The following is a 26,387-nucleotide window of genomic DNA, read 5'->3' as shown; positions in this document are numbered from 1 at the left end:
GGCCCCTTTTTGCAAGCGACCGATCGCATCTTGCGAGAGACTCTGAATGAGGGCCTATGTTATTGTTACCAGATCAGTAAACAGTTTAATTTAGAAAGATTCATGTCAGTATCTTCTTTCCTTGTATTTGAAGTAATGTACCTTCCTTCATGATCCAATTCTAGGCTTGGGATTGCCATCAGTAGTCTTCTGAAAAATCAATCTCAGGGCAGGCTTGAGCGGTCACATGACCATTAGCTCAGCGAGCAGATGCTTGGCCCTGCCCTGGATGAGGCTTGCTCATCCACCCCACCAGCTGGTGCATAGTGGCAATCCTATTCCCTTGCCTAGAACAAAGATGTTTTGCAGGTCATAGATTCCTGCAAATGGCTGTTTCTCTTAACATTCATAAATTATCTGCTAATACGAGCTACATCTCAACATCATGGCAATGCTCAAACAAAGACCAATGATAACCAAACAGTGTCCTGTCCTTGCCAATGGAAAGTGAGCATTGCTTCCACTCACCAGTAGGAATGCAACGCACTGCACCCTTCGCGACCTGCTAAGAGCCCGAATTTGCTTCATTTTGCTCGTGCACTGGGAGCCGGATTTGAGGGGGTGCTGACAAGGCCGGACTGGCCATCTGGCAGTTCTGGCAAATGCCAGAAGGGCCGATGGCATGATGGGCTGGTCCGGCCAGTGCCGCCGAGGGGGTCCCGGGTGGCAGCAGGTGCGCAGGTCTCGAGAGAGACAGCACCACCATCATTCGAAACTGGTCTCTGGCACCGGTCGCAAGCCAATTGGAGCTCATGGACTGGCAGCCAATCAGCAGTGGCTGCTGGACTGCAAGCTCTGATTGGCTCATGACCAGCACCAGATATGAATGATGACAGCTCGGTCTCTCAAGGGCTGCGGCTGTCTGCAGGTGCAGCTCCAAATCCGCACCTGCTGATGCAGGTGAGATGCTGCTGGAACAGAGACAAAGGGAGAGCGAGGTGAGAGGCTGCTGGAGAGGGGACACAGGGGAGCGAGGTGAGAGGATGCTGATGGAGGGATAGAGTCTACAGTTATGGCGGGAGCGAGGTGAGAGGCTGCTGGAGAGGGGACACAGGGGAGCGAGGTGAGAGGATGCTGGTGGAGGGATAGAGTCTACAGTTATGGCGGGAGGGGGGGTTGCAAATTACTGCCTTGCCCTGAGTGACAAAAATCCTAATTTCATCCTTGCACAGAGTAATAAAAAGTACAGTAGTCAAGCGTGCCATACAGTCTGGCAGTTAACTCCCTAGACCATGCCTCTTTTCTGAAACAACTTTTTTGGTAGCCTCATGAACAAGGTCATTATCAGGGCTGAGCAAGAGGGGCAGCTGCCCAGGGAGTAAATATAAAGGGGAGCACAGTGAATAAATATTTTAGGTTAACTTGGTTACAATTGAGGGTTTGGAGGGCATCATATTTCCTTCTTGCTCCTGGAGCTAGCATTTCTAGTTATGGTTCTGCCTATTGGAGTAATGGTAGGTGTGCATTGTATCACTGATATCTAGTAATTTTAGATAGTGAGAATAATATTTCACATGTGTTGTTTATACAGGTATTTAAGCAACAAAAATAGTAGAGAAAGTTTGTACGTGATGGAAAAAATATTCCCCAGAGATGACGATTTCTGGACTGAGTTGGCCAGTAACAATAAGACCGTCAATTTAAGTTGACGGTCTGTCTTATTCAGTGGCGTAACCAGAGGTATGGAAGCCCCATGGAAAAATTTTACTGGGCCCTCTCCCAGCCCCGTAATACTTACACCCCCCCCAGACCTGTAATACTTACCTCCTCCTGAGCTGGGAGAAGGCGTGGCCGTGGTCCGGGGATGTCATCATAGCCACGCCTCGTCCTACCTTCTAAAGGTGCGTATCCACTAGCCTATTAAAATGAGCGATTGAACGATTACCACATTGTTCAATTGCTCATTAATCATGCATTAAAATGTCGAAAACGACCAGTGATGCGCGCTCCCGCTGGTCATTTTTGACATCTATCATCACCTGAACATGCAGGCCAACCTGCCGATAACGACAGGTTGGGCATGTTCGGGTAGAGAGAGGGTGCCTGCACTGAATGACATATCGTTCAGTGTGGGCACATTATCCACTGCACAAGATGAAGAACGATTGCACGATTACAATGTTGTAATCGTTCAGTCGCTCCACTCTCGTCTAGTGGATAGATAAGCACCTTTAGAAAACCGATGTAATTTTTAATCAGACGCCAGTCGCGAGCCAATCTGAACTCGTGGACCAGCATCCGCTTCTGATTGGCTGCTGGTCCGTGAGTTCCTATTGGCTCGCGACTGGCTCCTGATTAAAAAACACATCGGCGCTGGCTGTACTTGGCAGGGTGCAGGGGGTTGTTTGCTGGGCCGGCGGGCCCCCAAAACCGCCGGGCCCCATAGCAAGTGCACCCCTTGCACCCTCTATAGTTACACCAGTGGTCCTATTGGACATTTCCTAATCACATCTACAATAGAACTAGTTTGCAAAGTTGTGCATCTGTCGAACTTAACTCCTAAATAACTTTTGCTATGAATAGGCCAGTTCTTTTGTGGCACCTATACAACAGACGATACCTCCAATGTCCAATCCTTCCTTTCAAGTAAATAGAAAATTTTGACTTCTGTACACACATTTTCCAGTGCCCCATCTCACAATATGGCTTGGCTGCAGTACCTAATACCTGCCACCTGGGGGAGAAAGACGGTACACGTGGAATGTTGTGTCCATAAGATGGGCAGCAGTGGCAGCCTATCAGATCCCACGGGTGCTTCCCCGCCCCAGCGTGTTTTCACCAATGCACAGTGCAAATCATGTTGATTCAATTTCACTTACTGTACCGTACTGTTACTGAGCCGGGCAATGCAATGCATCCAGGACCAGTTGTAATTTGCTGTCTCCAGGGAAACTTCAGCATTGCCCAGTAATATATATTATTAAACGATCCAGAGGAGTAACCCAGGGACGTGTTAAAGAGCTCTAGTGACAGAACTGACTCCGGACCCAAAGCTAGTGAGTAACTTCTTACTTTCATGCAGGATGAAGATTGTACCAATCCATGTTACAACAAACATATCTTTTTTTATTCTAACTTATTACATGATCTCATGTAGTCTATTTACTCGAAACCCCCTGTACGTTATCTTATTTTTGCTCTGCATTTTGATCAATTGCCTGGTATTAATCTGCACCTCTGTGGCATTATGGATGTTAGTGCATGGAAGCTATGGGTACAACCATTTATGTCACATACATGTGTGTGCTGGTGAAGGTGTGTCTCCCCTGTGCAGTCACAGTCAATGAGTTCTGTCACGTACATGATGCCGGGGAATCACTTCCTTGTGATGTGTCCACATTGAGCTCAGCTCTCCTGCTTTCTCTATGTACAGTACAGTACCTTCATTCTCCTTGTACGGGTGTTACACATGCTATGGGGTCAGTTCAGTTAGATGCCAGTTTGCAACATGAACTCGCATTATAATGGTGCATACACACGGTCAAATAAAGCAGACGATATAAACGATATCGTTTGATCGTTTATATCGTCCTTTTTTTAGCCCCCTCCAATTACCATATCGATATCGACTATCGCCCGTGCATCCTGGCCAACCTGGTCGATATCAACCAGGTTAGCCTGATTACTATATGGATTCTCGATCGTTGATCGAGGGTCGTTATAGTAGTTGGGGAAATGGTGCATGTGCTGGATGTTCGATAACGATCATCCAGCACATGTAGGATGATCAGACAACGATATCTGACCGTGTGTATGGTCCATAAAATTTGCATGTATGGCGGCAATTTGCGCACCCGAGAAATGCGAGATTCAGGTAGAAATGGCGATTTGCGGGCATCCCCTTTCCCATGAGTACAACACCTCTACATACATGGCCCAACTCAATAAATCCATTTTTTAACCTAGAAAATCACTTGAAAACTGACGTGTGTATTGGCCAAATTATGCATCTTAAAGCCCTCCTAGTGTGTTATTACTAGTGGTGTGCCAGAGGTTCTGCTCTGTGTTCTGACATTTTTACCTTACAGTAAAGATTTTCCCAACCTTTTCACCTGCTCATAAGGTGGGTACAAAAACTTTGAATTTGCTGCGAAAATTGATTGTGAGTTTGGAATTGAACTGCGAATGAAATTTATGGTGTGAATTTACCTTGAAAATGGCTCGCAGGACTCAACTCGCTCCTAAATGAATTTACCCCCTATGTGTACTCGATTCATAATGTCAGTGCCCGTCTGAGGTTGTTTTCAAGGAATCGGTATGAAATACTGCCGGTTCGATTCCCGGCAACGCCTGGCCGACAAAAGCAGAGTTCCTGGCAGCGGAAGCCTGACAGCACTGGAAATCCCGATCGTGGCTAAGGTAAGTATAACCTAACCTAACCCCCTGACCCTCCTTAGGGGTGCCTAACCCTAACCTCCCCCCCAAGTGCCTAACCCTAATCCCCCCCTTCCCCGCTGCCTAAACCTAAGTCCCCTAGGGGGTGCCTGACCCTAAGTCCCCCCCGGGAGTGCCCTAAACCTAACCCTCCCCCCCCCTGCGGCTGTCCGCTTGCGGCGCCCGAGATCCCTTTGATCGGGATGCCGGGCGCCTGTCTCCCGGCGTCGGGGAAATGACAGGTGTTTAGATATAGACGCCCGGCATTTCACCCTTGCCGGGATATGACAGTCGCGAAGCCGGCTGTCGGTATTAAGGCAGCCAGTTTCCCAATTGTATACCGTTTTCAATGTACAGGTTGAGTCTCCGATATCCAAAATGCTTGGGACCAGGGGTATTTTGGATAACGGAATATTACGTATTTTGGAATATTTGCATATCATAATGAAATATCTTGGGAATGGGACCCAAATATACACACAGAATGCATTTATGTGTTATATACACCTTATACACACAGCCTGCAGGTCATTTTATACAATATTTTCAATAATTTTGTGGCTCAAACAAAGTTTGTGTACAAACATAAAATTCAGTTATGTTTCATTTACACCCTATACACACAGCCTGAAGGTAATTTCATACAATATTTGTAATAATTTGTGCCTTAGACAAGGTTTGTGTACATTGAAGCATCAAAAATCAAAGGTTTAATTTTCTCAGTCAAGCCAAAAAAATTCCGTATTTCAGAATATTTGGATATGGGAGACTCAACCTGTATAAAGGCTTTGAGCACTGCTGGGTAGATATATTGGCTGTTGTCCAAAAATCAAGCTAAAATCGCTATTTTTTAATTATTTAGAGAGGTTGTGTTGCTAACCACCATATATATTCAACTCAAGTTAACCAATAGTAAATCAGTTTTCCAAATTTCCCTGAAAAGATATGATCACCAGGCATTGCTAAAACAGGGGGTGATTTATGGAGAATCTGTTTAGTAAATTGCTGATGAAATCACTTAAAATGCTTTCATTGATTTCAGGTGCTTTAGATTGCTTAAAACCAGTGAGATGTAAAAAAAAATAAAAATGCTTGTATGGACCTTTTACAGTACATTTCAATGGCCCATTCATTTCAGTGTTGCTACATGTAAATATGCCTCCCAACTGTCTTGATTTCCAAATGGTACAGCTTTGCCATAATGGGACAGAGGGTTGGGAATTATGGGGGTCATTCAGACCCACTCGCGAGCGGCAGTACGCTCGCAAGTGGGTCGATGTTCCCCACTGCGCATGCGTACGACGGAGGGAGCTCCGTCGTGCGCATGCGCGAGACCCGACAAGCTAAGGACTTTCCTTCGCTCGGAGTGTCTCATCAAAGGGGGCGTGCTGTCGACGGTGACTGACAGCACGCCCCCTTTGGTGGGCGTGCCGGGGGCATGCCTGCCAGACGGAGGCGTTCCCAAGGGAACGCCTACCGTCTGAAGCCGGCCCCACTGACATCACTAGTGATGTCAGTGGGAGTGATTTTGGCTCTGATAGAGCCAAAATCACTCCTGGCCTTGCGGTTGAGAAACTCAACCGCAGGCTTTTACTCGCAGTTCCGATGGTCGCGATGGTCAAGACCATCGCGACCATCATTCTGCACGCTCGTATATGCTGTGGGTGGTGACCCACAGCTATACGAGCGTCCAGGAGGACGCTCCATATTAATGGAGGTGGGCCCTGATTCAGAGCGAGCGCTCTGGTCTGAGCGTCCGGCTCTGAATCAGGGCCTATGTTCCTTTAACTGCTGCTGTATTTGAGGCACTTGTAGTCCAGGTTATTGATAAAAGCCCCAAAGCTTTTCAGCTCATAGCTGGTAGTGTCAGGGCAGTAGGGGTGATGGAGCTTTGGGTGCTGTTGTTTTGCAGCCCCCACCCTATAAATGTGCTGTTTCCTAGACTATCTAGCCAAGGATTTTGATTCATTATAGCGAGGCTAATCCACTTTCGTGGTCTCCCTGTTTAGATATTAGGCTGGGCTATCTCCTGCTGTGGTTGGTTCAGGCCTGGAGGGGGTGCTGCACGATGCACAATTTATTTATTAATTCATTCACTAATGGACTTTTCCCATTCATTTCAATAGCCCATGCTGGAAACTCTATTGAAATGAGTGTGCAAAAGTCTTGAGCGTCCCCAAATCATTTTGGAAAGTTGACCATGAAACAGCTGGGACATGTGGTACTTTTTCCTATATGTTTGCTATACTTTGTTATAATGTGATTATAGGAGCAGTGTAATGGAAAGAATCGTATTTTGTGTGTGTTACCATACAAAATGTAAACAAAAGATTGTATTGGTTAAAGTGTTCTTCATTTATAATGATAAAACTCTAAATTTTATGCAATGGTCATGAAAGTGTCCCTTTAAGAAGCATGACAGGCGCACTACAATACAAAAGGAAGCAGTCAGATGGATGTGCTGCTATTTCATTTCATTGGCATTTGTGTGAGTATGGGGTTGATTCTCAAGCAGTGAAAAGAGTGGAGCAGTGGACCAGTGAAGAAGTTGCCCATAGCAACCAATCAGCTTTGAAGTACCAATTATCAAGTAATTCTATAAAATGATAGGTTTAAGCTGGTTGCTATGGGCAACTTTTCCTCTGATCCACTTCTCCGCTCTTTGCCCTGCTTGACACATCGATCCCTTTATCGGAAGTGGAAGGGCATATGTGTGGACAGGTTTTTGGTGAAGTCCTTTTGCCTGGACAATTGGATATGTGCAACTTGATCTTCTGTGTGGCCAAAATGTTCACAGATCTAATTGTTCCATCATCGGACCAGACAAGTACAATTGCAATGGGAAACAGTTGGGAAGCCAATGGACGGAATCCCGACCGCAGGCTTCCCGACTGTATAATCCCGGCCAGGGTTAAATGACAGGCGTCGAAATCCCGTTGCCTGTCATTTTACCTACGCCGGGAGACCGACACCCGGCTTACCGATCGAAGGTAAGCCGGGCGACGGTCGCAGACAGCCGCGCGGGGGGGGGAAGGTTAGGTTTAGAGTTCCCCCCGGGGGTACCTAGGGTTGGCCACTCCCCCTGGGAGGTTAGGTTTAGGCTAGGGGAAGGGGGGTTTAGGGCTAGGCACCCCCGAGGGGAGGTTAGGGTTAGGCACCCCCCCGGGGACTTAGGTATAGGCAGGGAAGAGGGGGTTAGGTTTAGACACTTAGAGGGGGGATTAGGGTTAGGCACTTAGGGGGAAGGTTAGGGTTAGGCACCCCTAAGGGAGCGTTAGGGGGTAGAATAGGTTAGTTAATACTTACCTTGAGACGATCGGGATTTTCATCCTTGTCGGGCTGCAGCTGTCGGGATTTGAATCGGGTAAATCATACCGAATCCATTGCAACATGTGCTACCATCATTATTAGCACTGTTGCAACTGCTGACCATGACACACATAAGGGATTGCTGGAGTCTCCTTGTTCATTTTGGGCATAATCCCCACTACCCAAGTTACACTTATTCTGGTGACAGCACCCTGCGAGCTACAACCACGGTTAAAGGTCTGCCAATAATCTGTAGGATGTTTAACAAACATGCCGTGCGTACGTGCCTTGTGATCATGTGGGAGATGATATCAGCTGCCTGTAATGTGGTGAGAAAGTAATACTTTAGCAATCCTTGCATTGGAATGCCTGAACGCTGTATACTACTATCATGCTTCATTCATTAACACTTCAGCTTTGGAGAACTCGGGTAAGATTACTTATTACATAGGGCTATATGCAACTGTAAAAAACTCGCAGTCTCTCTGTGTCTAACTCAGCTCCTGGCAGCTTCTTTCATATAGTTCCTCTGACTCAAGTGCTGGGAGCTGTGACGTAGGGAAGAGACCACTTAGGAGTGTGGAAAACATATTCCCTCTATGCCCCTTCCCCCGGCAAATCTAGCTTAGAGGGGAAAAGTGTTTGTTATTACACCAGCACTGTAGTGCCCACACATCCCATAAATACTTTTATTCATAGTTTTCCTTTATCCCTTCATTTGTCACTGTTAATACACAGAAGTTATAGCGTATGATTTATTTGAACACTCAGCAGTCATTCCATATACATTCTGAGTACAGTTTCCCTTCTCATTTCCCAGTTGTTCTAGTTGATTATTCAATGATGAATATTCCTCCTGATTTTCATAGTTCTCTTTGATCTTTGTGTGCAAAGAAAATTTGCAGGGATTAAAATAAGAAAAGACAGAATAGGTTTTATGTTTAACCCTCTGCCCAGCTGTGCTTATAGAGGTTCATTTATGTGAATAACATCCATTGGTTCTGTAATTGCAAAACAAAGGGGGAAATTTCGGGCGCTCATTAATTATTGCGTGTGTCGCACCCAATTAGACCTGGTTTAGCCCCATAAAAAATGGCTAAATCCATCTAAAGTCCTGGTTACCGCGCCAAAACAGCAGTTTGGTCGCCAAAACCACGGACCTATCGCAAATTTCTGCTCTCCAACCTCATGAGGCTGTGAACAGAAATGCCGGCCACGGCGGCTACTGCGTCTCAATGTAGCAACAATTGAATTGTTCTTTCTGGAGCCCATTAACTAAGCCGCCCAAAAACTATTGAATCACCCCCTAGGAGTGATTGAGTGGAGAAGTTGCTCACGGCAACCAATCAGCTTCTGCAATTTTTTCTAACACAAAATGACGCTGATTGGTTAGTATGTACAACTTCTCCACTTTATGTGGTTTTCGGGTGTTTTACCACATTCCCCATATATACTAGGCACCGGAATGTGATGCATTCTGGTGCTTCGTCCCGATGGGTAACGCCATCTTCAGGTGGCGTTACCCAATAGAAGCCTATGGGCTTCTTTTCGGGACATCTCTCCTGAGAGAGTGTACTATGACGCTCAGTGTTAATTATGCACACCTCTTAAATGGCGTGAGACACTCAGACACGCCTGCGTTCGCACCTCCACTCACCCGTTTCCATCTTTCAACCCATTACTACCCATAAACAGCTTGTCCTGTCACTCAGTCTAGCGAGCAGTCTATGCGCAGCGAGCGAATGCTTCCGGATCGCCTGGACGCCTGCAATCTGCGCATACGCATGCTCAGATTGCAAACCATCGGCAGCTACAAATGAACGTAGCCCAGCGAGTGGGTCTGAATCAGGGCCTATGCACGGTGCAGTGCAATATACCGCTGGCTAAATACCGCCACTAGCCATCTAGTAATGTCTGTGTAATTTTCATGGCATATGCGTGGATCACATATATAGCATGGCATAGGGATCAATAAAGCCATCAGTATTTTTCTGGAGGTTTGGATTTCTCACATCTTGGGACTGAGGGCCTAATTCAGACCCGCTCGCAAGCGGGTCGATGTTGGCCCAGTTCGCAGCACGTCCCCTTTGGTGGGCGTGCCGGGGGTGTGGCTGCCCAGACGGAGGCATTCCCATGGGAACGCCTACCGTCTGGGGCCGGCCCCACTGACATCACAAGTGATGTCAGTGGGAGTGCTCTCGGCTCTGATTGAGCCGAAAGCACTCCAGGGCTTGCGGCAACGAGACCCTACCACAAGGGTCTCATCGCAAGCCCGATGGTCGTGATGGTCACCCACAGCTATACGAGCGCCCAGGAGGCCGCTCTAAAAATGAAGAAGGACGGCCCTGATTCAGAGCGAGCACTCTGTCAGAGCGTCCGGCTCTGAATCAGGGCCTGAATCGCATACATATCTGTTCACGGGCAAAAGTGGCCATTTCGTTGCTACAGCACATGTGCATTTGTGAATTTATGTCCATCCTATCGGAAGCAACTTGGCTGCATCTGTCTTTCTGTGAAATAAAGCATTACAGAGCGTGAACTGGGCAGTGACAATGCGATCGGATGTAACCTCCCTGGCATGTGGGAGTGTCATGGTAGTATCATGGGCGCATATGAAAAGCTCTGCGTGATTGTAAGTCGTCCATATGGGAAAGGGAAGTCTCTGACGGATCTTTTGCACCTAGCATGTCGCTGGTCCAAGTGCAGATACTAATGATGTAGGTTGCAGCTGCTAGCGTATAATCGATTAGCGGCATGAGTTTCCGCTTGCACACACACGAACCCCCACATTCATTGTTCGGGTACTTACATTAGCATAAGTTAGTAGATCAGGCTTACACGGCCTCCCGCAACTACAGCTACTGTGCGTGCGACTCTGTTTCAGCTCCCTTATTTGCAGCGCCACACATTTCTTTCCTGAAATGGCGCTTACCCGGATCAGCCATACAGGAGAGTGAATGCCCTACTGCTTGGTTAGATTACTCCTGAGGTATTGGAGAGATAAGTATTGTTGTACTGTTGAACAGACCCAGCTACCTGCCGAGGGAATTCGGCAACAAGCAACAAGTGGTCATGTAGCCCTTTAAATCTGTTCTGTTTCTAATTGCAGGGTTTTGAACCACAGAGAAAACTATGGCCAATTTTAAAGGACATGCCTTACCAGGAAGCTTCTTCCTCATATTCGGTCTTTGGTGGTCTGTGAAATACCCCCTGAAGTACGCCTGTAGGAAAAATAAGAAGATCTGTTTCTTTGGCTCAAAAATTGGATTCCAACGTGTGGAAATCATTGAAGGAGCAGTGAAGGCAGCTTTTGCTTTCATAGGTAATGATTTTATTGTAGTTATTTTTATTTTTTTTAATTTAAAACAAATTCCAGCAATGTCAGAGTGCCCGGACTTATGGCCATAAATTAGTCCTGTTCTATTGCCGCCACTTATTGTGTTGTCATATGATAAGAGCAGAGCTTCTGGTGCATGACTGGGAGAGGAAAAGCTGTGCAGTGTAAGCAATAAAGGTAGTTTCACCCTTCTCGGTTTCTGTAGTTTAAAATATTTACTCAAGTTAAGTTTTCTGGGGCAACAAATGAATGTTTTCATGCCTGTTGTTGTTATGCAACCTCTTAATACCAGCCATCCACTAAACGTGGAAAAACCATGGAAATAGCAGTAATGGACGTAGAGTGGCCAGGTGATGTGCACAGTTACTATTGTATGGTGTAAACGATGACTTATGTAGCATACTAACAGTAAACTGTCAATAAGGCAAACAGAAAAAAGGTACAAATAAGGTAAGGGCAATTACCCTATAGTCATCTGTCAGCCAGCCAGCAAAATAATGTAAAGCCTGCTTTATATTAGTTACAAAGCAGTCTTACAAGGTAAGAAAGGGATACAGTCAATGGCACATGGGATGCCGGCACTTAGAATACCGGCGCCGGAATTCCGACACTTGTTAGAATGCCGATGCCGTCATCCCGAAGGTAAGTAGCAGGGATAGGGGAAGGGTTAGGGTTAGGCACTAGGGGAAGGGTTAGGGTTAGGCACTAAGGGGAGAGGGTTAGGATACCTACAGACAAGTGTCAGTATCTTAATGCTGTCGGGATGCCGGTGTAGGGATTTTGACCGCCAGGATCCCGAGCAGTATGACCCAACTTGGTAAGCAACATTGTATCTCATTTACTAATTATAAATTTAGAGAAAAGTCACCCCAGACTGAAAATAAATCCTTTAGGAGGCCAAAGTTGGCGCTAAAGATAGCGGCAGGCCTCCCATAGATGCCCACCATACAATACACTATGAACAGAAATAAGGCAAATGGCTTAATTTATTATTATTATTATTATTACTTCGTGCCATGCACATTAGGTGTGATGAGTGCATAGCAGCGACAGGACAGAAGAGGACTGGTAAGTGTAACGGGACAGGAGGGGTCAGAACTGCTGAGATGACCTGTCAGATGCCTGGTCCGTTTATTATATAAAGAGCTAAGAGCATGTGTCTTGCACAAATTCAGTAGAGAGCTGCATGAAACCGCTACTTGGGGGAACACAGGCAAAGAGAGAGAGAAAGGACATTAGGGAGGGATTAGATTAGGGATATGGAAGAGACACAGGGACAGAGGAAAAGGGGGATAGACAAAGGGGGATAGACATGGAAAGGAGGGGGAGATATGCAACACTGCCCATAAGAAATGTAAATATAATTGTTTATTCATAAACAGTATCCTCTTATATACTGAGAGATAACGGGTTGGGGAAGAGAGAGTGCGAGAGAACAGGGTGTGGGGGAAGAGAGAGGGTGGGTGGGAGAAAAGAGAGTGAGAAAGGTGGGTTGGGAGTGAGAGAGAAAAGGGTATGGGAAAAAGAAAGAATGGGGCTGGGAGAAGAATGGGGGGTGGAGGGAGAGAGAGAGCAGGGTGGGATGGGGGAAGAGAGTGAGAATGGAGGTGGGGTGGGGGAAGAGAGCAACAGAAGGGGGTGGGGAAGAGGAAGAGATAGAACGTGGAGGTGGGGGAAGAGACAGATATAAAGGATTATGGGGGATGAGAGAGAAAGAAAAGAGAGAGAGAGGGAATGGAGGAAGGCAGAGAGAGAATGGGGGGATAAGGGAGCAACGCTAGTTAGTGACCTGGCGAATGATGGCTCCAAAACACGAGTAAATTTATCATTCTTAAAATAACCTGATTACTACACTAATGGAAGATGCTGCTGTTTACCCCAGGAGACAGCATCCATAATCTGATTCTGTGACACATGGAGAATGCAAACATTTCACTTAAATTGCAGCCATGAAAATCTTTGAGAAAATTATAAAGTGACAGACACCCTTTTATTTTGTCCAAAAAAAAAAAAATAGATCGTTATCTGGTGACTTTCTTGGTGGTGTAATCATGAGATGATTTAGGAAGGAAGATTCAGCTTCCCAACTGCAACAAGAGATAACACGGAAAACAGAGTTCAGGTGCTGCTACAGACTACAGCGGCTCAGCAGAAAGCTACCAGGGTGCTGCAATAGGTCATTGAAGAGTCCCAGCAGCAACAACATTTGGATTTCGGGATCTGGAGGCAACAGCAATTGGCAATCGATTAACTCTGGAAACAACAGCACCAAGAACGGAAAAGAATTCAGGGTGTGTGGTATCTAGCAACCCTGTCTGGAATCGCTTTCACGGATGTTGCAACTTGATCAAGCTCCATAAGCTGCAAAAGATGACAAAGAGTGATGATGTTGAAACCTATTTAACAACTTTTTGAAAGATCTGCTGAGAGAGAAAGTTGGTCTAAAAATCAGTGGGTAAGCCTTCTGGCACCCTTCCTGTCAGGGGTACCTTGCTGATGCCAAGGACTATGAGAAACTAAACATTAAAATACTTACTTGTTCGGGTGTCACGATGTCTGTTTGAGCACAAGTTCATCGCTGGGGATACCAAGTGGGAAACCCCCCCCCTCTCTCTCAAAGGCATGACCTCATCCATATCATCAAGAAAAGACTGTAACAGAGCCACAGGTCATGGAAAGGTTTGTTATGGACCAATACCTACGGTCACTGCCTGCAGTTCTGTGCAAGTGGGTGAGCCACTGGGGCCCTAAAACATCAGATCAGCTTGCGGAAATGTGGAGAGATAGGGTACTGTTGATAGCCCCTAGTCCCACAATGGAGATCTTCAGTGACTTCTGCTAATTCTGTTCCAGAAAAAAATGGTGCTGGGCGTTGGAATTAACTTAAACATCTAGAGACTGTAGGCTTGGAACCTGGAGATTGGCCAGCTGTGCCAGGAAGGTTCCTGTCTTGTATAAGACTTCATAAAATATGTTTCAGATGTGGTGGCTTGAGCCATGTTGCTGCTAATTGTCCACTAACCTCTGAACCTATGCAATGTGATACTGCTTACGTAAATCTCAGAGTATCTTTCTTTGCTCAGCTCAGCACTGCAGACTGACATTCTAAGCCAGATAAACAATTGTGTATAATTACTGTAGAAGGCAAATGAGTAGAGGCTCTGTTAGATTCTGGTAGCCTGGTTACTCTTGTAAAAGCTGCATTGGTGAACCACTTAAAATGTCAGGGGAAAACTGTTGGTGTAACCTGTGTACATGGGGATACTCGGCATTATGATAGTGTTGAAGATAGTGTTTTTAGAGCGGCCTCCTGGTCGCTCGTATAGCTGTGGGTGACCACCCACAGCTATAGCAAGCGGCCAGGAAGATGGTCGCGATGGTCTTGCCATCGGGCTTGCGATGAGACCCTTGTGGTAGGGTCCCATTACCGCAAGCCCTGGAGTGCTTTCGGCTCAAACAGAGCCGAAAGCACTCCCACTGACACTTGTGATGTCAGTGGGGCCGGCCCCAGACGGTAGGCGTTCCCATGGGAACGCCTCCATCTGGGCAGCCACTCCCCCGGCCCGCCCACCAAAGGGGACGTGCTGTCACTCAACAGCGACAGCACTCCCCCTTTGGTACGAGACCGGGAGCGACGGTTTGCCCATCGCTATCCGCGTCTCGTGCATGCGCACGATGGAGCCGGCTCCTTCGTGCTCATGCGCACTTGGCCACCATCGACCCGCTTGCGAGCGCTCGCGAGCGGGTCTGATTCAGGCCCTTAGTTCCTTATTTGATATTATATTCATGAGAGATTTTTTCCACTTCTGGAAGCTGTGGGAATCCCAATTCGTTACAGATGTAAATAACCCAGACACGTTTGATAATGTTACTGCTACAGTGGCAGTAGGAATGTTCCCTGAGTATGAAGAGTTCCTTTTTCCAAGCATGATTGGGAGTCAGAACATGACGAGAGCAGCAGTGGAGCACAGAATGGTTCACCCCATACTGAATTAGAAAATGTTGTTGAACCAGTTGACTGTTTGCCTGATCTTGAAGTGAGAAAACATATTTTTGCCTCAGAACAGTTACAAGACCATACTCTGGTAAAGGCTAGAGAGAATGTAGCAGTGGTTGATGGAAACCCAGTAGAGCCTGATAGTAGATTGTCATACCCTCACATAGCAATGTGTCAGGATTTGTTATATCAACTGTCCAAAAAGGGAGAAAATGTTGTGGTACAATTAACAGTCCCTAAGGCATATAGAAGGATGGTGTTGGACCTGGCTCATGGTCATATAACTGCAGGACATCTAGGGGTAGAGAAATCCTCTGAGAGAATTTTGCAGATATTTTTATGGCCAGGGGTCCCTAAAGATGTATCTGACTACTGTGCATCCTGCAGTGAGTGTTAGTACCATGCTCCCAGGCCACATTGTAGAAGTCCGATTGCCCCATTGCCCATTTTTGAGGTCCCATTTGAGAGAATAGCTATAGATTTGATTGGACCTCTAAAAACAACGTCTGCTTGGGGTCATCAGTATATTTTGGTGGTAATCGATTACGCTACCAGATACCCGGAAGCGATATCATTGTGCAATACGTCAACAAAGACAATTGCTAGGGAACTGGTACATGTCTTAAGCAAAGTGTGAATACCTAAGAAAATCTTAACTGATCAAGGTACCCCATTTGTGCCGCCTGTTTAAGGTTACTCAGCTTACCCTCACACTGAAGATTTAGTAGAGAGGTTAAACAAAACTTTAAAGTATATGCAAAAGAAAGTGATGGATAAAGATGGGAAAGATTGGGATTATTTGTTATCCTATTTATTGCTGGCCATTAGAGAGGTTCCACAATCTTCTCGACTTGATTTGTTGTATGGAACACAACAAAGGGGATTGCTGGATGTTGCAAAAGAGACATGGAATGGACAATCAACTCCTTATTAGATGGTTCTTGAGCATGTTTCTCAGATGCAGGATAGAATAGCTGCTGTGATGCCGATAGTGAGAGAGCACTTGGAACAGGCACAACAAAGGGTGTACAATAGTAATGCCCATTTACGCACCTTTGTTCCTGGGGACAGTGTGTGAGTGCTTATTTTGTTTCCCACAGTAGAAAGGAAATTCTTGGCCAAGTGGCAAGGACCATTTGAAATCATAGAAAAAGTAGGTGAGGTTAATTATAAGGTGTGCTAGCTTGGGAAAAGAAAGCCAGAACAAATCTACCATGTAAATCTTATAAAACCTTGGAAAGATAGAGTAGCTCTGTCAGCCAACCCGGTAACCGCAGTACCTTTGGTTCATGAAGTAACAATAGCCAAAACCCTCTCAACTATTCAACAGCATGAGGCTAAAGAATTTCTTGTAAGCAGTAGAGATTTGCCTTCTGTCATACCTGGTACAACAACAGTCATTAAACATGACATAATTACTGATCCAGGGTTTAAGGTTGACCTAAACGCCTACAGAATGCCAGATGCCCAAAGGGAATCGGTGTCTAAACAAATAAAAAAAATGCTGGAATTAGAAATAATTGAAGAGTCACATAGCAAGTGTTCAAGTCCCATTGTATTCATTACGAAATCAGATGGGAGCTTACGCTTCTGCAATGATTTCCATAAATTCAATAGTGTTTCTAAGTTTGATGCCTACCCAATGTCACGTCCAAAGTGGAATATGGATCCGAGCTGGGTGCCGGAGTGTCCTTTTGAGCAGATTCTTGAAACTGAAACAGAGCTGGACAGATAGGATTCATACTCATGAATGTATCTGCCCTTTAATGGTAAAGCAGCGAACAAGAGCCACGAGAGTACTGAATAATCTTCGTATCTCACGAAGTACAGGCTAGGGGGAAGCCATAAGGTCAGCCTTTGGAGATGACTGGAGAACAAGAATCTGTGAGCCGGAGCTGACAGAGGTTCCCTGACAGGATGGCACAGAGTAACGACTGCGAAGATGCCAGGTTAGGTCACAGAGAACCGAGTCGTGGGGTTTAGGCTGTCGGTGACAATGGAGACTGCTTGTGGCAATCGGTACAGACTTCCAAAAGTATGGAATACAGCTGGTAGCAACAAGTCAGAACTCTGCAAGATAACCAAGTGTAGCTGAGAAGCACAGAGACCTAAACTCACAGACTAGCTGTGTTAGACCTTGCACTGGCAACTTCTGATCTCCCAAGCACCCTCTTTATACCTAAGGCTGGAGTGATATTGGCTGCCAAAGTCAGCTGAGAACCTTCATTACCGGATTGGTTCACTTTGAACATGTGACCAAATCCAAGATGGCGGCACCCGGCAGCGTCAGACCAGACCTCAGACTGCCACATCTCCGCAAACCCAGAAGCCCAGCACTGCCTCTCACAGACCTGCCCGCGCACACTGCCAGCAGCAAGTACCCCCGCCAGAGCACCCGGACCATTAAGTCCCGAAGCCTCCGCGATACTCCAGGACGAACCATGACACCCAATGCCTTGTGTGGATGAACTTATTGAGAGTCTGGGAACAGCCGGGTACTTAATCATAGTAGCTAGACTTAACCAAAGGGTACTGGCAAGTGCCGTTTACAGACAAGGCAAAAGAAAAACAGTTTTTTCTGCAACGTAGGCTATTCCAATATAGGATGTTACCATTTGGGTTACAAGGGGCACCCGCCACCTTTCAGAGGATGATCGTTACATTTCTAAGGCCTCATAGACTGTATGCTGCTGCTTATCTAGATGATGTAGTCATCTATAGCCCCAATTGACAGTCTCACTTATCCAGGGTACAAGCAGTGTTGGACTCCATCCATGAGTCATGATTGACAGCCAACCCAAAAAAGTGTTGCTTAGGGATAGAAGAGGTGATGTTTCTTGGATATGACATAGGCAGAGGTTTGATAAAGCCCCAACTTAATAACATTGAGGCAATACAAAATTACCAAGGACTCCTAAATAAGAAGCAGACGAGAGCTTTCTTAGGAAACACAGGTATTATAGAAGATTTATACCCAATTTTGCCACCATTGCTGTCCCTTTGACTGATCTTACCAGGGGTAAACAGTCAGTTATGGTTACGCAGAATCCTGAGGCAGAAAAGACTAAAGGGTCTATTCAGAAAGCAGTGAAAAGTCCTGTTTAGACGAAAACAGGGCTTTTTACTGCTTTTGGCAATTCATAGAGGTGGTTACCGGGGAGAAGGGTATTCCTTCTCCAGCAGCACTCCCACTTCGTGTATGAATCGATTCACCATACTTTTGTATGGTGAGTGCAATTCGTAAAGAAACTGAAAGCTCTGCTTTCCGTTCCGCTCCTGTGGTACAGATTCATGATCTAAGGATGGCGTAATATGTACCGCAAGCCCAACAGAGCAGGGAAGTAGCATACTTCCCTGCTTGGCAGGCGTCACTGGCTCCGCCCCCTTTTACCAGTGTTCTTTGCAGCAGGTCTGACCTAACCTGCTGCTCTCGGACGCCGGCGCTTGCGCAGTGAGAAACAACCATATTGGGGTCCGGATATGTCTGTCTTCTCACCGTTTTACAGGATTGCGGAGGGGGCGGACACCGACCGATGACGCTGGTCAGGTAAGTCTATATGAATGGCTGCTAAACATCACTATATATCGCATCGATGTGTTTCGATATATAGTGATATTTTTCAGTAGCCACTTCATGTGCTACATGAATAGACCCCTAAGGGCGGTATCCAATTAGCCCAGAACATTGTTCGGGTGCTAATGGATCCACTGGGGCTATCCAATAAGCTCTGAAGTCTGCCCGACATGGTACTTACCGGGGCTTTTTTTTCGGGACCTAATGTGTCCCGAGAAAAATTCCACAAAAAGTCCCCATTTTTCACCGATTGCGGCTGATTGGATACCCCCCTTAGAGTTGAAGGTAACATTGTGCACCCAACAAGTTTTGATGACACCTGCAGACAGATGCATCAGATGTAGGGATAAGTGCTGTGTTGTCTCAAAGCAAAGATGGTGAAGAGCATCTTATTTATTTAAGTAGGAAACTGAATATACTTGAGATAAATTATGCCACTGTTGAGAATGAATCATTGGCAATTAAGTGGGCATTAGAAACACTAAGGTAATACCTTTGGGGTGAAAATTTTGATTGATTACCGATCATGCGCCGTTGAAGTGGATGACTGAATAAAGTGACCAATGGGAGAATAACTAGATGGTTCTTGGCAGTACAAAATTTTAAGCTTTTAGTAGAGCATAGGACGGGAAGCCAACTGGCCAACGCAGATGCTTTGTATCATTTGCTTAGAGGCTTCAGGTGTTTCACCCCACAAGTTGAAACAGGAGAGGGGAATATGTGACAAAAAAACACTGGAAAGGCTGTCAAGGGGAAATATATATATGCTCCAGATTTTTAGCTTCTGCCTGGTAAACAGAAGTTGATTAGCAGCCTTGATTGCCAGACCACGTGTGAGAAGCTGATAAAGGGTGTGCCAGTCTCTGTAGTCAGTCTCTCACTGCTTGGGGAACAGGTCAGAGGCCTGTTGAGAGACACTGTGATTACTGAATGTAAGTGCTGTGCTGAAGACTTCTGTTTGTGAGAGGAACATTAATGCTGGCCATACACCTGCACGACCAGCTTAAGATAAGATTCACATGCGATTCGCCGGAGCTCCCTGGCAGTCCCGGGGGCATGATTTGTTGTTTTTCATTGCACATGATCTGTCGTTCAATCGATCGTGTGCCTCACGTGCTCATCAGGGAAAAGTCATTGAAATGGCATGGAAGCACAATGCATCGCATGCACAAAATAAACGGTACGATCAGCACACGATATGATGGATAATATGGGCTGCACATCTGATCATACGATCCGTTTTAGGAGCTACGGGAGCGCGCATCGGATCGTATCCTACTCCAAAAATGCACGATTTCTACACGATTCATCGTAAGACTCGTCGAAAATCGGGCAATCGACCCCAAATCGTGCAGGGGTATGGCCAGCACTCTGAGAGAGGGAATCAATTTGTTTAGTTATAGCCAGACAGAGCAGTAGGTTTGGACTGGGAGCCTATTTTTAAGTTAAACTGCTATATGCCTATTATTCTCAATAAATCATTATATTCTGTGTCCCTAAAATATAGAGGGTCATTCCCGGTCGCAAGCGCTGAGCGTTCGCAACCAGGTCGATGTTTCCCCACTGGGCATGCGCATGTCGGAGCCGCCTCCGACATACGCATGCGCGAGACCCAGCTAGCGATGGGTGCTCCGTCGCTACGGGTCTCGCACCATGGTGGGCAAGCTGTCGATGATGATTGACAGCTCACCCCGTTTGGGAGGCGGGCAGGGGGCGTGGCCGGCCAAACGGAGGCATTCCCGACGGAATGCTTGCCATTTGGGGGCAGCCCCGCTGACATCAGCAATGATGTCAGTGGGGAGCTTCCTGCTCGATCAGAGCAGGAAGCTCCCTGGGGCTTGCGGTTGACGAGACCCAACCTTAGGGTCTCGTCGCAAGCCCCGATGGTCGCGATGGTCTTGACCATCGCGACCATCACCCTGGTCGATCGCAAGAGCTGTGGGTGGCAACCCACAGCCTAGCGATCGACCAGGAGGCGGCACTTAAAAACGTAAGCGGCCGCCCTCATTCAGAGTGATCGCTTGCAGCAAGCGATCGACTCTGAATGAGGTCCATAGTTTTGAAACAAATGAATTTGACTCCTTGAAGATTCTAGCTTTGTCTCTTTCAGGAATGTTAGCGGAACAGTTTGTACCAGATGGGCCGCACCTCAAGCTGTACAATCATGAGGAGAAGCAGTGGGACCATCTAATGAACTGGCAACACTCCACCATGTACTTCTTCTATGGTATCTCAGGTGTGGTCGATATCATTACTCACACCACGAAAGCCGTCCCTGTGGCCATGGATAGGATGATGCTCTCCATTGCTGTCTTTGTTGAAGGTATTTCATTATAACTCACAAGTGACATAATACACAAATTGTTGAGCAGTTATGTCATCACTTACATTTGTAGAATGGTGATGTCATTCCTGTAATATGTAACTAGTATGTGGAGAGTCCCATGGCTCGTTATGAAGGTGTTCTGTGATGTACAACTGTAAGTGAAGGTAAAATATAAAGTAATATGAGGATCAGATCATACAAAGAACTTTGACACTTTATTACAGGAAAAATGGTATGTATTACTATAAATAGGAATTTTTGATGACACCTCAAGGTTCTGTAGCCTGTATAAAAGCATAAGACCTTATACAATCACAGAACTCCTAGGGGTGTATTTACTAAAATGCAGTTTTACAAAAGTGGAGATGTTGCCCATAGCAACCAGTCAGATTCTACTTATCATTTATCTGGTACCTTCTAGTAGATAGTAGCTAGAATATGATTGGTTGCTATGGGCAACATCTCCACTTTTGTAAACCCGCACCTTCGTAAATATACCCCCTAGTGTTTTATGGTAGGGAATAATGGGCCTGGTTCCACGGTGCATGCAATGCTGATGGCATGGTAGTTTACGCACAATGTACTATTGCGTATGGCAGGGCTTGACAAATTTTTCTAAAATCTAGGAGCCAGACCACCGTGTCCCCAAAAAAATTACAGGAGTGAGTGAGGAGCACAGCTCTGTGTGTTATGCAACTGTTATACACACTATACTAGTCCACAAAATGGTCACAGTTGAATGGATACAGTAAAATGGAGGCCCCCTCACTGCTCTGCACAGCTTCCCTGCTCCACCCTCCAGTAATAACGAACCACATTTCACATAAAATAATGGTGCCATAAAGTACAACAAAACCCCCCTCCCCTCGTGGTCACACCATAGACCCTACTAACGGAGAGCTCTATGCAGCCGGAGATAAGGAGACAGTAGACAGCCAGGATGTACATGAGGATCAGCGTAGACTAGGACAGACAGCAGGGATAAGAGCAGGCCAGGATGGAGATGAATCGTCAATGCAGACCAGGACGGACAGGGGCACAGCAGTCACCGCAGGCGACACTCAGCACATGCACTCCTGTGCATGATATGAACACCGCAATACTATAGGCACAAATCTCCGCCAGAGCTGATGAGGATCTGCTTCCTCCCTCACTGCAAAATCTAGTAGCTAGGCAGCAAAATCTGGTAGCCATGGCGACCTGGCCCCTGGGATTTGTCGAGCCCTGGCGTATGGGGCTGCTGGTATCAGAGATGGCAAGGGAAAACTATGGCAGTTCCTGGTGACTTCGAGGTGGCCTAAAGTGAACACAAAAAAATCTGTTGCATGGGTGTGTTATGGGAGTGTCGTGAGCATATCAGTGACAGCGACTGCATTCTCATGTGCAGCCACAAAGGCCATGTTCATACGGAGACACTACATCTGCCATAGGGCTGGTGCAAGTGTCGATGGTGCGCCGATGGAGGATTGTCCAGAACCACCGGTGATATTGCAGCGCACAGACTCTGAAAGTTGGCGTTTCCCTTTCATATTCCAAAACTAGCATTAGTCGCCACGGCTCCTCAAAAAGACGCAGCCGCTGTGGCAACTGCTTGCACCTCTGAATTAGGCCCTATAGTACTCTGACTATATTCAGGTCCAGTTGGGAGCTAGATTTGCTAAGTTCAATTTAAATATTGACAGATAATTTGGCACTTTGTGTCTGGTGATTATAAAAATAACAGCTGCAACTGGTGAGTGTTGTATTTCTTACCGATTTTAGTCGAAAAGAACTGTGACAGGACGAATACAATGTTGCTGCTTTAATCACCTTATCATAAATATTTTATCTAGGGATTATTTCAGCGCGTTCATGCGACTTACTGACAATATGTAGATCAGAGATTGAAAAGGATATTTTTCTGAGCTGTATAATTTGTGACATTCTCATTTCTCTCCAAAAAGACATTACCGCCTGCTAATATTAATGCCAGGCGCCCCGGGTTACATATTCACCATCTACAAATAATTTGGGCTACTGCGGTGATGATCTGTTTACTGAGTATAAAATATACTCTCATGTGTCTCTAATAAGAAACCTAGAAAGGCAAATGAGAGCTCCTATTATATAGTCGCCTCGTGCTAGAGAACATATACTGTATCTACACTAAATACTGAACTGACTCTGACAATTGATAAGTGTCTGACCCTTGACAAGATGTTTTTGTTATTACTTTAGCTATTTTTGTGTCAATGTATATGTTATATCTGTTTGTCCTTGTACTGCTGGCATATTTTAATGATACTATAAATAAAAGTTATGCTTTATTAACTAATTTGTCACATTAATAAGTAGCGCCGCCAAAAAGGTTTTTTCTTTCGGGTTTTTTTTTTTTTTTGGTCTATACAAGAAAAAACCCAAAGTGAGTTCAAATTTAAATTGAGGCATTAAAGTATGATGAATACATTCCCAATATTTGTTCTTTTCTATAACTCTTTTCCTAGGGCCTAATTGAGAGCTGGAAGTATTTGACCGAGTATTTACTACTGCGCATGCGCAACAAAAGTCCTGAAAAAATCCAATGGCGCATGCATCACCCTGAGTGTATGGTTCCATACGCTGTTGCCTACAGGATCGCTGGGATTAGAGCTGGCGGCGCAAAACCATGGGCGTTCCTGGGAGGTGGCCTGAAGTGAACGCAAAAAAAAGGCCGTCTCAGGGGCGTGTAATGGGAGAGTGACGGGCGTGTCAGTGAACGCGGGTGATCCGTAACCACAGAGGCCATGTTTAGACGATTTTTGGAAGGAGACACTGTGCCCAGCCGTGGGCTATGGTGAGAATTGGTGGTGCAAGGCGATGGTGGAGCGTTTACAGCCGTCTGCGGAGTTGCGCTGTACACGAGCATTGAAGGTAGTAATCTCAAAGCTTGCACAGTCCGCCCCCCGCTAGTGCACAAGGGTAAGGCTGAAACCAGCATTTGCATATTACCTCCGCTTCGACTCCACAAAAATTTGCAGCTGCATATGCATTAGCGCCCACCTCTAAATCAGACCACAACTCACATATATGTAAAGTTTACCAATCTCCCTTGCTACGTCTGGATAAGGAGTACAACATAGGGGTATACAAAATGATCTAGGAGCTAGTCAGCAGGGCCAGTCCTACCAGAAGTGTTGAGGAGCACATCACAGGAGAGACAATACTAGAGTAACTGATAGCTCTTACGTTGTCTTCTGTCCAACTGCCATCTTCCCTTCTCCGCTACCACCGTTCCTGTGCTTTTCATACAGTCAGTAGTGGTGCACACTGGCAGACCATTACCATGCACATGCTACCACAGTGAGTGTATGAGGAGAGTGCAGGATATATCCTCTCTCTACGCTGCCTCTGTCAGTCATTGATGTTCTCACTACACCTTCATTGCAGGAGGATGGTCACGGTCTGTGATATACGGTGACATTCTCCCTGTAGGGACTCTAGGAGGACAGCAGGTACCGGTGAGCAATAGGATATCCTTGTGCTGTAATGTGTGTGCATACAGTACAGGGATGAGTCCCAACAATGGGAGGGAACATCCCTGCCTGTGAGGAATATATAGGTGCCAGATTGTCACAATAAGGGAAGATGACACCCATCTGTAATCATCACCCCCTCAGAAAGTTAGGTGTCAGCAGTACATTTTATGTCCTATGACTACATTGCACCTTCCTTTGAAACATACTAAAAAGTTCCTTGTATTATCGTTTTCTAATAAATGTAACGTATAGAAATGAGAAGTGATCCCGACGTTCTAGAACAGTAATAATGATAAATTGTAATGTGGAAAGTGAGACTTTTTCTTATTTCAGGATTCCTATTTTACTACCATGTCCACGGCAGACAGGAGCTGGACCTCCACATTCATCTGCTGCTGCTATTTGCGGTGTTTGGGGGCGCTCTGTGCATCTTCCTGGAGGTCTTCTTCCGTGGAAACATCATTCTGGAGCTCTTCAGGTCAAGTCTGTGTATATTACAGGGCAGCTGGTTCTGGCAGGTGAGTGAAGAGCTGTAATGTAGAATAAATTTGCTTTGGGCATGTCCACAGAGGTTCCCCTAGATTTCAGTCTCCTGCACCAAGGATGGGTCCAGTGCAAATGCTGATGATAGTTATAGCGGCTGCTCTTGCAAACTAAGGGTTGGGAAGCGGCTGTGCAATACCTTACAACTAATATGTTACTGCAACAGGAGGCGTCTGAGGGAAAAAGACGCCTCCTTCCGGCAGCATAGATCCGAGTGATGCAGCTTTGGATCATCAGCGAGACCATCGGGCATCTGATTGACCCTGAGGTTACTCGACAATCCCAGAAAACGGAGACAACGTGCTCCCATTTTCCGGAACAGGGACAGGCACCACCCCTAAACGGGAGGGTCACTGCGTGCGAGGATGGGTCCTGCATATGCGCAGGCTCCCCATTATCGGTTTGCGTACACCTCTAGGCCCATAGTGAACTCTGCATGCTTATGAGTACATGAAGCTGCTACTATTAGAAACTATTGGAAGTGTTGGCGTTCGTGTTTGGTCTGTTCAGTGCTCACATTTGAGTGTGTTGTGAGCTATGGCTTTGGGAGCACCTCTTATTACTGGGTGCTTTACACTAGATACCACTGTACCAGAGGGCCACATATTTATTAGCTAAGACAGTTTATAGTATTCTGGTTCTGGATTGTTTTCTCTTCATTTTTATTTATTTATTAAAATAAGTGAACTACGTGCTGCTAATGGGAAGATTAATAGGGCAAGAATAAAATTAGGAAATGCATATTAATGTAACAAAATTAGAATTTATGAATGGTTGTACTTGATGAACGTGTTTATATTCAACTTTATTAACTACATTTATCTTTGAGAGGAATTGATATATTTTTTGGTTCATTTTGCAGTACATTCGAATTATTTTGACCATGCTAATAAATATATCTTTATTTATTTATTTCTGTGTTAAGGGAGCAGTAGAATGCCTATTTTTATGTGGAATGTCTGTGTAGAAAGATCTATAGATTAATGCTTCTAATTTTGTGGAATGTCTGTGTACAGGGAACTGTAGAATGCCCATTTTCATGTGGAATGTCTGGGCCTGATTCAGAGCCGGACGCTATTTGCGGACGGTCGTTCTGAAAAAGGGGCCGGATATTTAAATTAAGCGCTCGCTCTTTGCGGTCTGTTGACGCCTCTATGTCTGAACGAGCGAACGAAACATGCGCTCGCTATTTTGTAAAGACGCCCCCTGGCCGCTCGCATCATACGTCATCTCCGCTATTTATTAGATTAATCGAGTACATCGAAAGGCGTATGAACTGCTCGCAGTGCTTGTGGTTGGATTTTCCTACCGCAATCATGCGAGCAGTTCAGGCTAAAAGACAACCAACTGACGTGGTCGATGACGCTGCTTTATTAATTATGCACACCCTTAAA

General features: G+C 45.8%; 1 protein-coding gene across 1 annotated transcript in view; it reads left to right on the top strand.

Moving 5' to 3' along the window:
* The first annotated feature begins 2,890 nt into the window (after positions 1-2,890).
* The window catches only part of TMEM45A (transmembrane protein 45A), a 32,885-nt gene continuing 9,388 nt past the window's right edge, over positions 2,891-26,387 (top strand). The window contains exons 1-4 of the mRNA XM_088481084.1: positions 2,891-3,035; positions 10,832-11,044; positions 20,741-20,953; positions 24,784-24,968. Of these exons, the coding sequence (XP_088337210.1) occupies positions 10,855-11,044; positions 20,741-20,953; positions 24,784-24,968 (588 nt within the window). The 5' untranslated portion in view covers positions 2,891-3,035; positions 10,832-10,854. The remainder of the gene's footprint in view (positions 3,036-10,831; positions 11,045-20,740; positions 20,954-24,783; positions 24,969-26,387) is intronic.

This window comes from Taudactylus pleione, unplaced genomic scaffold (assembly GCF_031769625.1).
Source record: "Taudactylus pleione unplaced genomic scaffold, aTauple2 ptg000262l, whole genome shotgun sequence".
NCBI lineage: Eukaryota > Metazoa > Chordata > Amphibia > Anura > Myobatrachidae > Taudactylus > Taudactylus pleione.
This window is presented reverse-complemented; position numbering and strand designations above follow the sequence as displayed.